Source organism: Primulina eburnea, chromosome 14, assembly GCF_022965805.1.
Source record: "Primulina eburnea isolate SZY01 chromosome 14, ASM2296580v1, whole genome shotgun sequence".
NCBI lineage: Eukaryota > Viridiplantae > Streptophyta > Magnoliopsida > Lamiales > Gesneriaceae > Primulina > Primulina eburnea.
In genome coordinates, this window is record NC_133114.1 from 29,319,082 (window position 1) to 29,332,665 (window position 13,584).

The 13,584-nt window shown below is 33.8% G+C and overlaps 1 protein-coding gene across 3 annotated transcripts; it reads left to right on the forward strand.

Annotated features, from left to right (window-relative positions):
* The first annotated feature begins 129 nt into the window (after positions 1-129).
* LOC140812837 (transmembrane E3 ubiquitin-protein ligase FLY2-like) lies at positions 130-10,343 on the forward strand. Of its 3 annotated transcripts, XM_073171202.1 has the most exons (15): positions 137-777; positions 1,807-1,879; positions 2,835-2,962; positions 3,860-3,975; positions 4,335-4,395; positions 5,486-5,552; positions 5,641-5,715; positions 6,684-6,841; positions 6,975-7,034; positions 7,150-7,243; positions 7,969-8,136; positions 8,819-9,147; positions 9,580-9,696; positions 9,783-9,928; positions 10,018-10,342. In XM_073171202.1, exons 1-14 carry the CDS (start codon positions 640-642, stop codon positions 9,882-9,884), a joined length of 1,686 nt encoding a protein of 561 aa, XP_073027303.1. In that variant the 5' UTR covers positions 137-639; the 3' UTR covers positions 9,885-9,928; positions 10,018-10,342. The 3 variants fall into 3 exon arrangements, with proteins under 3 accessions (XP_073027305.1, XP_073027304.1, XP_073027303.1); XM_073171204.1 differs by lacking the exon at positions 7,969-8,136 and having other exon boundaries at positions 130-777; positions 10,018-10,343; XM_073171203.1 differs by lacking the exon at positions 10,018-10,342 and having other exon boundaries at positions 134-777; positions 9,783-9,929.
* The last annotated feature ends 3,241 nt before the right edge of the window (positions 10,344-13,584 follow it).

The window sequence follows — 13,584 nt, forward strand, 5'->3', positions numbered from 1 at the left end:
TTGTTCCCGTGCCAGATGATGTGTCCTCAACATGTGGTACGATATTCTATCAATTACAGCTCAATGTATACCGTTGATCACATTGACTAAAATGGACGACTTACTACTGTCCGTCGGATTATTGCTGCGACTTTATCATATTCTCCGCAGGGTGTAGGCATGACTTCCGTTTTGCCCAACAAAGACGCACGAAGTCCCCAACCAACGCTTCCACCGTTTCGAAGCTCCGAACTTCATATTTCTTAGTGAAATTCACACGTACTGAAGGTGCATGGACCATCAATTTCAGATGAAAAGAAAGAATCTTTTTTTATGATAACTATTGTGGAATGAGTGTTTTTTGGTTCAAGAATTGACCAGTGGAGGCTCAGTTGTTGAAGCCGAAAAGAGACGTTGGTCTCTGATATTATAATTCTTTTGGGTGGTTAAGCTCTCTTTTTCAAGGGAATTTGATCGGTGTGTTACTTCTTTTATTATTGGAGTTTGTCTGTTAAACATTGTTTGACTCAACTTTAAGCAAAAACCTACCCATCATTCGTCTCAAGAAAGTATTTTGATTTCATGGTAAAACGGGCTTCATTTCTTTATCTGGGTATTGCCGGAATCAGCTGAGGGGAAGAAGTGGAGCTGGTCTTGGTGATGGGTCCGATGATATGTTGGAAATTTTCAAGAACTTTGTTTCTAATTATTTTTTGGTGCTGGTTTTCTTTGCTGGTGATACGTCCTGCAAATAGTTTGAGGCCTTTGAGGCAGAGACCTCGATCCTGGGGAGATGAGGTTAGTATTAAATTGGTGAATGTTAAATTTGGCTGTTTTAGACTTGTCGACGTTGCTAGTTTTTTTATGCGTAAATTAGAATTGTGGTGTCTTTTGTAATCTAGGATTTAAATTGCTGATATGTTTTGCATCAGTAGTGATATTTTATTTTATCAAGTGTGGTTCTTTGGTAATATCCGATATTTATTTGCTGATATGTTTTGCATTAGTACTGAAATTGATTTTATCTAGTGTGGTTATGAGATGAATTCGAGTAAATTTATAATCATATTATGGTCGAACAGCTTGAATGCTGATTGGTGGCACTTGAAAGTGGCAATGTGGTTTGTATGTATGTTTTCTAAACAATATCGGGGTGTTAGTGTTTGATGGATTGAAAAACGAAGAAGATCATGCATAAGCAGAACGTTATGCTTGTTTGGGGATATTACTTATTTAAATAAGCATGTTTTTAATTTGTTGGAGAGAACAATTAATCTGATCATATAATGTGGGATGAGAGAGAATTCTTCACAAGGCTTGTCCTCCTCGGTAAAAAAAGTCCAGTAAGCACACTTTGGGGTTTACACCGTGCAACTCGCAAATTCAACAGGCCATAAAAATATCTAATATATTGCATTTATTTAGTTTACTTCCATTCTCTTGTAAGAATTCCAGAATGTGTAAAAAGAATCGAATTTGTTGAACCAGCTTAGTTGTAGACACTGTATTGTATTCTTAGTTGCTATTCCTCTGACCCCTTTCCAGGTCTTATTTCAGAACTCAAACTATTACGTACGGTTTTATCCTCTGTGTGTGTGTGTGTGTGTGTGTGTGTGTGTGTGTGGGTGGGTGCTTGTCTTCTTTCACTCTTTGCTCGAGTTTTTTAGATTCCTGTTTCAGGTAGAAGAAGAATGGTTCATTTCATTTAGTCAAGTAGTAGAGGACTTTTATCCCACCCCTCCCCTGCCTTTCCATCCCCCCTCCCCCAAATGAAAAGAAAAAGCAAAAATATGTGTTTTAATGTTTGTGGCCATTTGCTTCCATCAGTGGCTTCATGTAGGCAAGGAAGAGCGTGAATTGGCTCCGTTCACTTCTTGGAACATAACAGGAACTTATCGAGGTATGTTGTTACCTGCCTATGCAACGATTCGGTGGTTTTTCATGTTACAATTATTTTATCTTGAATAATTTGCACTTAGTTTTGCTTGTGGTGATTTTTTATGCCCATGAGTCCTCAATTCAATTGTTTGGTGATACTCTAAATAAAACATATATTTTATCATCCCTAATAGATTGTTGTTACCACGTTCCTTCTCAATCCCTGTCATGATGAGAAATCAGTTCTTTCTTTTCTTGATGTACGTTATCTTCAATTGCCTTGCCAGATGGTTATTACAATCCACATCTAATATGCTTGAAAAACTTGTGTGATTATTATTAAAAAAATTGAATCATGGAATCTTACTGTACAAATGTTTACTCGAACTTCACTGAGAAAAAGTTCGAGTGAAACAGTTACCTTGAGAAAACACTCTCTTGAGTTCAGTGCTTTTGTTTGTAGGTTGCAGTCATATGTATTATTTCAATTCTACTAAGTGATGAAGTTCTCTGTTTAGTTGAATTTTCTAAGCATCTTAGATGATTAGTGGTCAAGATCAGGTTGCAATCTCAACATAAAAGCAGTCAATCATATTTGCAGTACTGCTCTTCAGTTTCCTTCACAGCTACCTCAGCTGGAAGATTTAGGTGCTGATGATAGCGAAAAGAGATGTATCTTGCATAAAAGTATTTCTACTCACGTGGAATTACATATTCTCGTGAGGCTAAGCAATATTTTGCCTGTCATCACTACAGAATCAGGCTTCTTGCTAGTTTGCATTCGAAAGTGCTAGTTAATGATAATTTGGCAGAAATTCTTTCTGGTACAGTTCTTTGATCTGGTTTGCCTTAATGATCGCACAGGAGATTGGTAATTGGAAATGCTGAAGCAAACACTCTTCATCTCCTTGAATATTTACAGATTCACTTTCCTTTTGATATGCTTACTATAATTTTTTTATATATATGATACGTAGGGAATTGGAAGTTCCAAGATTCCATAAATAATTCTTCAAAGTTTCCTGATTTTGGGAAAGCAAATGGCAATGTAGTATTAGAGTTGATCAGTACTCCGACAAAACTAAATGGTGTACACTATGTTCAGGTAAGGGGGTTGTTCTTCAGCTTGATGGCAATATGTAACAGGAAAGTGATCAGTCATATGTTCTCTTCTTGCTTTTCTGTTGTTGTTCTAATTGCATAAATAATCATTTCTGACTAATTGACCGCTCATTGAATTTGGAAATCTTCTAGTCGCCCGGATTCTTATGACAACCTTGGAAAATAAGATTTGCATTAATTATTTTACGCTATGGGATCCTATCTCTTGTATGAAATGGATAAACACACACACACACACACTCTTTTGCACATACTTACAGCATGCTACACATAAGACTTGCTGAAGCCTATGATAAACCATGTTCTAAGTTATCCAAGTGCAAGAATGTGTAATGATTGCACCCGAAAAACTCAATCACTCTCTTGCAAATTTGAAATGTTCATGTGGATACAGGGTGCTGCTCTTTAGTTTCACAGCGAAATGCTAACTAAGATAGGCACAAGAGCACAAAATGCTACGACACGTTGTTGAAAGGTTCCTGGTGATAATTGGATGAAGTTGCTGCTTCTTCAGAAATATATTCTGTCATTATATGCTGCTGCACTTGTGTTGTTGCGTCTCCATCCTGCTTCCCCGGAGAAGCAATTTTTCTTAACTATGTGAACAAACACTATTAACTTCAATGAGTATGCCATATATGCATTGTGTCATCTGGTGATCCTGATGAAACTATTTCGTCATTCAATTCTTTCTGTTGTCACTAGCACTTTGAAACAGTATATTTTTGTTATTTCATCGAGTTGGATATAACTAATCGGGGAGGTTTTAACTAAAAAAATCGTGTTGATTCTCAAGTCTCTATTTTTCTAATTTCTAGAGAACTTTTTTCTCATTATATTTTCTAATTGTAATTATAACTTTCATGGTGGAATGGACCAGGGGGTTATAATTTTTCATGACGTGTTTGACAATGAACATGATGCTGGAGGTGCTCAACTTAGGGTAGAAGGTGTATATATATGGCCTTTCAGACAACTACGAATGGTAGCTAGCAGGTAGTTTCTATATTGCTTTATTCTAATCAATTAAGATTTTGTTATTTGATTATTAACTTCATAATCTTTTGGTCTTGTCTTATAACTTGTAAAACACATGATATGACGTAAAGATGCTCAAGGTAGTATGTAATTTTTTTTATACATGATATGGAGTGCTATGCGAGATGGTACCAGTAAATTTCTGTTTTCTCTACCTTTTAATTTACAACCATTATTTGAAGAGAAAAACCCAAAAATGATTCATTCATAAAAAGTAATTGCATATATTCTGTTCTTTCTGTTGTGCTAATGGTCCCTCTTTTGTTTAGTTTCAACTATTTTGTGTCTATTCTAATGCTATTTTTGGTACTTTGCAGTGGAAAACAGGGTGAGTTTGGGCAAGAAGATGATTACATACTATCGAATCCTTATCACTTGGTGATCGCAACTTTCTCTGTTGATTTTATCCCTTCTTTTTGTTGTGTAGTGATCTATTTTATGAATCAACTTAGTTATAACTTCTTATGCTGCTTTTATGCATAACTATTTCTTTTTGTGCATAAACTTTGCCATAACTTCTTCCGCCACGTGCACAGATTCTTTTCCATTTTGTTAATTTTTCTTTATTTAGTTCCTTCCGGGCCTGGATACTTTAGCGGTTTTTGTTAATATGGTACTAGTTTTGCTAAGCGATTGGCTTATAGAATATTTTCTGAAAACAATTGATGGCTTGTTGAGTTTTCCGTTACATTATTGATATAGGTTCAATAGGATGCCCGTGGAAATTATGTATTTATTATCTCATGAATTTTCCGTCCTTTTTTCTTTGGGAATCGCTTCTAAGTTATCTTTGTTAACGCCATAGATATTTACCATCACAATAGATCCGTGTCTTTAATTTTCATTCCAGACTGTCCGAGTTAGTAAATATTGGATAAATTACACAATTTATCTTTTGAGATACTTTTCTTTTTTATTTAACAATAAAGAACCATACTGCATTATGATTTCCTTCCTTTTGAGCTTCAATCTCTCTTCCTCAAAATTATTCAAGAATTCATTTAATCCAACAATGCCAGATTACTCCTTGTTTTTCGTGGTTTGGGCAATTTTTTTAATTGTACATGTTACCATCAATCTCTAAATTTGGTGTTTGCTATCCATCCAAACTCTGGAATAGGTTAAACTGGGTTTTGTAGTAGAAAGTTATGTCTTGAGATGTGGGGTTAAGAACAGGAATGAAGTCCAACTGAGCATATGCAACAGTCACACTGACGAAACTGGCGGAATATTTTCCTGTTGGTGTTAGTTTCCCAGAAGAAATGTTTCCTGCCCTTTTGCTCTGAGTATCTGAATGTTCTAATGTATGAGTCTGGGTGTAACCCCATTGTATTGTGTCTTGCTGGTGCCAAATTCTACCATTGAAAATGTTTTGTTCTCTGAAAAGCCACTGCTACGCAATGATTTTTATCTGGAGATTCTTTTATGTTCTCCTTCAACTAATTCAACATTTTTTGTGCCGGTGCAGCTTGGAGTGTTCTCCTCCCAGGTGTTTCAGGAGTCTCCTCGAGAAAAAATTTGGAAGAGAAAACACTGTAAAATTTTAAAATTATTTATTTCCTAATCCATAAGTTAAAGTTGATTATCTCCTTTTGAGCATTTCTGGTTGTCGTCCTATTGCAGCTCCCATCTATAAAATGGAGAAACATTGTAACATTGAAATTGCTGCCCAAGTTTCTGGTGTCTCTTCCAGCCAAGGTAATAAGCTTTTCAAAGCATGTGGATTATTGATTCTCTCTACAGATATTACCCTCAGTGGTATTTGTCAGAATTTCTTTATGATGCTGTTTTGTCTTTTCTTCCTCTGTTCATGCATTCATGAATGCAATTACATTTCTCAGTAAAAAGATGCCAATGTTTGAAGTTGTGGTCAATGGTGTTATTCATTTGCTTATGTATCATATATTTAATATCGACTAAGTGAATGGTCCCTTCGGAAAACTGAGTATCGTTTTGCCTTTTAACATTTTTTCTATACTTTTCGTATTCAACAATCATATTAGTTGATAGTTGAGAATGAATTAATTTCATAATAATCCTGAGAACCTGAAACTGTTTGCTATTTTGCATGTCTGCTTGTTCCTAAACCTCTTCACATGCAGAAGTTGGTATTTCCTCGTTAAAATGATAGTGGATACGCAATTTTCTTTGATTTAAAGCATCTGATTTGAAATGGAAAATATTACCTTGTTACTCTCATGTTCATGAGTCATCAATCTGCTCTAACATTTGATCACTCTGTTTAAACATATGATGAATAGCTGTGAAAAGAAAAATGGAAGGAGTATTATATATTGGGGCCAAGAAACTTGTATTTCTGGTAAACCAGTTTCTAGAATTTATGTTGATCCTTTTTTTTCTTTAATCTGATTTTACAATTCACATCTTTAAGATTTAAAAGGTTGATCCAAAATTTATTTTGTAATTGAGTCGATGTATTTAACTTGTGTTCTTATTTATATATTTCTTTTCACTGTATACTATACACTCAAGGGTCTATACGCATTCCTTATTATTTCTTCCTGTTGTTGCATATTAGAAATTTACTGGCGTCAAGTGATTATTAGATTTGATGCTGCCTACTTATCCTTTTACGAGGCATTGTGTTTTTTTTCCCTGTAAAAATGCACTATATCCTTTTGACTTCTGCCATTTTATTTTCCTAGATGGAGATCATCATAGATATCATCTTGGAGGATTAATGGAAAGCCCTTCAGTGGATGACGATGCTGATTGCTTCTCACCCATGCTCTTGAATGCGACTTCAGTCAATATTGAAGTCTATTACAATAAAGCAATTAACTATACGTTGATGGTCACCTTTGTATCCTTGTGGTGTTACCATATTTTTCTTAAATAACATATTACTGTTCTCCTGGGAAAAAGTAAAAAATGGTCATTATGTTTTCTGATTTTCTCCCTTCTTTGATTTATTCTTTAACCTTCTGATGAACTAGATCTCATTTCTCGAAGTTCTGTTGTTAATCCGGCAAATGGAACACAGTAACACTCAATCTGTAAGATTCCCTGTCAACATCTGTGAAACTGATTGCTTACAATCCAGAATTATGTCTTTTCTGATGAATGTTTCTTGAAGTGATTCCAAGCACTTGTCTCACAATCTTTTCCCAGGGTGCTGCGAAAGTTTCACTTCCGATGATTGCACATCAAGCTATAATGGATGCTTATCTTTGTCTTCTACATCTTACAGCAGGCATATTAGTAGGTATGTTGACATAGGAGCCATTTTTAAATGCTTAAAAATTGATTTGATGTGTGAAATGAATGTAAGTTTCTTTGAAAAAACCTAGGAATTTTTTTCCCAGATAAACGTGAAAACACAGTTTTGAAAAAACCATGCTTCAGTTTAAATTTACCTCACTCAATCTGTACAAACAGAGACATCTTTGTTTTGAAGGCACTGAAAACCTAAGTGAATTGATGTCAAAGTTGAAAAGCTTGGAAGCGTTCGAAGTAAAAGTAATTAGGTATAAGAAGTCACACTTTCCGACCTTAGGTCCTGATTCTAATCCTACTGGAGCTGGTTCATCCTCCTTTATCTCAATGGTGGCGGGGAAAAATAGTTAGCGTACTTGTATAATTTTACCATCAGAAAATTGGGTAACATTTGATGGTAGTTGGAGTTCTTTATTTTGTATGGGTCAACTTTTGATTGATATTATTCTATTATTGTACATTCAAAGAAATGTGACAGCATGTGACACTGGCAGTGTAGATTTTGGATTTGTCTAGTTGCAGATGAGTTTTAGTGCTTATCCTCATTATGTTGATGAATAGATGAAAGGTTTTTAAATGTATGTTTTGGTTCGTTCTTGCTTTTAATAGCTTTTACTTAGCCATTGCATCCTCTGTTACTCTTCTGTATTATTCTTTTGTTTATTATGTTGTTCTATATGCATGATATAAAAGCTGATTCTTCTTTGATAACAGAATCTCTTTTTAATGCTTTTGCCACGGCTGCATTTTTCAAGTTTGTCGTCTTCTCAATATTTGAAATGCGATACCTCCTTGCCATATGGAGGGCGAATAGACCACTGAATAATGGAGAGAATTGGGAAACAATGAGGCGTGAGCTTTCGGTTCTGTACAGCCGTTTTTGTACGTCTCCTCTTCTACTTTGCAGAGCTCTGTATCATTGGTTAAATTATTTGATTGGTTATGTAATCTCGAACATGTTTTGTGGTGGTTCTAGTGTTGATGATGCATCGAACACATGGCGTACAGAACTAAAAAGAATATGACAAGTCATTTATTTGTGTTGATATTTTACATGATAATTAAATGTTTATCATCCTTTTTTATCTATCAAACCAGATGAAAGAAAACTGCTGTTATCAGATCGTAGAATAAGAGAATAAAATCTCTTTCGATGACATGGGTCCATTTATTCAGACTCGCTATTTAGCCTACAGATGGTAGTGTGGTAGTTTTATGGTTTTGATCTGCCAGAGAAAATCTGACCTTAATTTAGAACTTTGACAACTTATAACACCTTTGTGGGGACAATTTCACCTAACCTGGCCAACTATAAAATTTCATAAACTAAAGTCAATAGGAAATTTCACAATTGAATCACCTTCCAAGATCCACACTGTTAGTGATTGATAGTGCAGTATAGGTTTGTAACCATCATTTAATTATTTTATTGAATGCTAAATATTCGGTCTTGTGTTTTTTGTTTGAAGACCTTGTACTGTATCTGTCAACATTGCTTTTGTTGGTTTGCTCCATTTTGCTTAATGTCCGACTTACTTTAGCATTATTTCATATTGTATTGCAGATGGAATCCTCTTAGGGGGCATTCTTGTCATGTACGAGTTCCATAGATTTTTGCGGTTTATTCTCCTCCTCCTCCACTCTTTCTGGATACCACAAATAATCACTAATATATATCGTGATTCAAGGAAACCATTGCATCCTCATTACATCTTAGGGATTACGATAACTCGTATCGCTATTCCATTATACGTATTTGGTTGTCCCCATAATTTCATGCGAATAGAGCCCGACAGAGAGTGGTGTATTTTTTTGGCTATTTATATGGGACTCCAAGCATTTTTTCTTCTTCTGCAACATTATTTTGGATCTCGATGGTTTATTCCTCGTCAGGTTTGGTGCAATTACACTCCTTTGAACTGTACATTTTTTTAGTTTCTGTTTGCTGATGATAGTGTTGATTACGTTTTCGCATAACTTCCAACACTTCTACTGGGTGGATGGCGATGGTAGCCCCACCAACCCCACCCCAAAAATCCCCCTTCACGTACGATTATATGTTTCTTTCAATATTACGCACACACACGAACGCAAAATCATGATTTCACCTCCCTGGTCCCCAAACTTTCTAATTTTAGTTATTCCTCGGTATGTATAATTTCTGGCTCTCTGACTATGTCGAATTGGTGAACTAGTTTTGTGTTATATTACTCTGTTGTGGTCCGTACAAAAGCATTCCCTCGTTCAAGTTGAATCCCCAGGTCAAGAATATGCAAGTTGTCACCTATAACGGCTGATCCACTGTGTTTTACATTATGACAGCAGATTTTACCCGAAAAATATTGCTACTATCGGAGGTTTGATCAGGGTTCGATTCCTTCCATTGATTGTGTGATTTGCATGACTGCCATTGATCTCGGCCAACGAACAAATGATGGCATGGTAGATATCCATAAATCTTCCTTTTGTTTTCTAGAGATGACAACTTCATTAACTTGTTAGTTTGACTGACTCCAAAACGTTCGAAGGTGACTCCATGCGATCATTTCTTTCACTCGGGTTGTTTACAAAGATGGATGGACATAAAAATGGAGTGTCCGACTTGCCGCCGTCCTCTTCCTCCTGCCTAGAAGCTTGTATACTTTCTTTAGAGATCGACACAGCCCTTGCTTCGGTGAGTTCTTATTTGTAATCTTTTGTGAGAGGTTATGATTTTTGTTTGTCTCGTTTCCGAACTATTTTTTCTTACATATATGCTTTCAGGAACCTCTGACCAGAAGTCATTGAGACGAACTGACATTCATAGCTATGATTCATGTGTATAAACTCTCTCTACCTAATCTTTCTGCACCACCATTTATTTGGCTTTGAAATTAAAGCATAACGGACAAATAGACAATTCCTTTGTTCTTGCGTGCTTAAGAAAAGCCAATTCACATCTGTTTGTATGTACCATATATTTCTTCAAATAACCATGGAAGCAGCATTTCTGGTCACCCGCAGAAGCTTCTCCTTTGTGTCAATAACATCGATGAATCAAATTCTTTTATGTTGTATTTGTATTGAGTCATTATTAATATTATTTCGATTGAATTTTATTGTTAAATAAAGAAAACTTAAGTGCATCCTATATTTTTAGGAACTGTAATTTATTGTGATTGGTATAATTTTAATTTAAACAAATAGAAGTTTGATTTCTTTTAAAAAAATTGTGAAAGTTATATTTGTTTTCCTAATATCAAGACAAATTTTATATCGCACTTATATATTTACTATTTAATTAATAATGAATGGATTCTATAGAAAAATTATTTTGGTTATTTTAATAAGTTGACTTACTACACTTCATTTTATTTATATACAAAATTTAAATAGAAATATTTAATATACTTATCAACAAGACTCACTTTCTATTCCCCACTATCCTTTTATCTTTCTTCCTCAAAATTTATATATTTTTTCATTTTTTTTCTACATACCATTTTGTTTTCAAATTTTCATGTAAATAAAAGTTGGATTTGAATATTAATATTTCCACACGTATAATTTGTTTGTATTGACATTATATTTACATAATATTTAATATATTAAATAATGTACATGCGCAGCCAAGCATGTGTAGGAGTAGGACATCTAGTATTAATTATTATATTAAATAATTTACGTCAAAGTTTTAAATTTGAAATCAAGTTTCGAGTTCGAGATCTAATTATAACAATTATGTTTTTTTCAATTAAAAAAAAAATGAGCGGGTCTCATGTGAGACCGTCTCACGGATTATAATCTGTGAGACGGGTCAACCCTACCCATATTCACAATAAAAAGTAATACTATTAGCATAAAAAAATAATATTTTTTCATGGGTGACCCAAATAAAAGACCCATCTCACAAATACGACCCATGAGACCGTCTCACATAAGTTTTTATCAAAAAAAAATTACTTATAATTGATGCACTAACTAAAGTTATTATAAATGGTATTTTGATTTTCAATTTAACATATTTAGATAAGTTCCGCATTAAAAACAGTTGTTAATCTATCTACATAACAAAAAGTACATGTGTTATATTATTTATATTGTTGATAAAAAAATTTAAAAAAAAACCTGAAATTTTCTACACGAGTCTTATCTGACAAGAGTATGTTAACATTTAATCAAACATCAGGAATTCGATTACTACCAACATCTTCTCCGGCAAGCTAATTGTCACATATAATTTGTCTATTGTAGTTTAATTGACTAATGTATTTTACAAGTTATTGAATTAGTTCGATGATTAACTCATCTAATTACGGGTTGTAATTAAATTTCAAATTTCCCTAGCTAAAATATTAGTGGAGGAAGTCTCAAATCCCGGTTTTACATTTAAAATTTACATAACCAATGAAATTTAATTAGGTTCTTGTGCTTTGACATAGGCTTTGTTGCGAATATTTTAGCCGTTCATGGCTTACTATATATGCATCCTTGTTCTAGGAAAGTTGACGGTAAATTCAGGCTAGACATGCAAATTAAAATTTTCAAGTTTAGGGTTTGAGAATTTTTCAGCTAGTGGTAACTTTAGAGAATTGTGTTGACCCTAATTTAATTCTTATATACTCTCGTACACACTCATATATATATATATATATATATATATATATATATATATATAAAAGATTAACCTACTCAAATAATTAATATATTATATAACAATAAATTATGATTTTCCAAATGATTTTTTATATTTTAATTTAAAAATATATCATGGGTATTTTTGTTAGTTCATAAACAAATTAACCAAGTTGATGACATTTGCTAGCATTTCACTTTGGTCCAAACTATTTTTGTTGCTTCTTTAAATTTCACAAAATATATATTTTAATCATATATCGTGTGACATATATATGTGATTATCACTGACATGACATTCATCTATTAAATATGATGAAATTTGTGTCAAATTCATTCTACCACGATCATTGATGTTGAGCTTTCTTGTAAACAAAATTTTGCTGTTATCAAATATTAACTAAACCACATCAAACTTTTTTTTTTTGGCAAGGGTCGTGACTCTGTCTGTTGACGGTAAATAAATTTTTTTTAAACATAATTTACCTGCACATTTTAAAAATATATATATCATTTTATTAGTTATTTTGTATCGTTAAAAATCATTTAAAAAAAAAAAACTAGTCGCCTGCATGTTAATCGAAATGAGCCAATGGTGGGACTGTTCTTTATACCTAGTTTTATTTTGACCATGATAAATCAAATCAAATATAAATTAAACTTGGTCCATCCCAATCCGTGGTTTGACACGTTTTCATCGTCCTGGCTAGCTCGTACAAGCTTGAATCCGTAGAGTACAATTCAAACCTGAAAATTTTTATTGGCTTCATTCTCTGACGAGGGCTATATACTTTAATGAGGATGTACTAAATGTCTACTGCTAAAATATTGTTAGATTTTTTTATTTTTTTTCAAGCTAAATTCGAAAATGCTCAAACACAGGCGCCATTTAAAAAGAGTCATTCAACTACTTAATAAAAATATTGTTGTTAAATAAAAAATCTAAATATCAAAAAATCCATAAACTACTGTTTTAAAAGAATTTCAGTGTAATATTCGAAATCCTATCAAATTCTCCACATGAAAAACGATGTGAAACGTAAAACATAGTGTATCAACCCCTACTCATAAACATAAAGTTCGAAAAAAATGCAAGGTCATCGGGTCAACGTGCACACACTCAGCTCCACATACTCTGTCTTCAGCGCATTTAGTCTCCACATCATCATGCTCACCTGCATCAATTCACACCTAGTGAGTTTAAAGACTCAACTCACCTGAATGGTTATAACAAGTACGTAGATATAATATACAACAGTGAAAAGTATTGTAATTAACATACATTTCATAACCTAAAAGCATGAACTTAAACATAGCATGTCAAAGCATAACATGTTCGTCACATATCTCATCATGACAACATATACGTGTTATTTTTTTTTATTTGAATTCAGATCATTAGTTGTGACATTCGTATCAGATCTAGTCGATGGATCCATCTATGTATAACTACGGTACTCGACGGTGGGGACATCAGCGACAGTATCACTCATCCACTGAGCATTGACCTTACATGTTCATGTTTGTGTTCGTGTTCGTATTAGTCACAACCAACTCTCATCCTTCAAAACATAACATCATATTCATCACTATAAAAATCATGCATATACGTAAACTTCCTTAAAATCAAGCATGCAGCGTATTTTCCGTGTTTCCATAAAAGTCATGTTCGTGATTATATGTACATTTAAAACATGTCTTGCGATCAGGGCGTTT

Coding starts and splice junctions, on each gene's coding strand:
- LOC140812837 (XM_073171203.1), top strand. CDS start 640: ATGGGTCCGATGATATGTTGGAAATTTTCAAGAACTTTGTTTCTAATT. Junction 5,553..5,640: donor AATTTGGAAGAGAAAACACT/GTAAAATTTTAA, acceptor GTCCTATTGCAG/CTCCCATCTATAAAATGGAG. Junction 7,035..7,149: donor AACACAGTAACACTCAATCT/GTAAGATTCCCT, acceptor ATCTTTTCCCAG/GGTGCTGCGAAAGTTTCACT.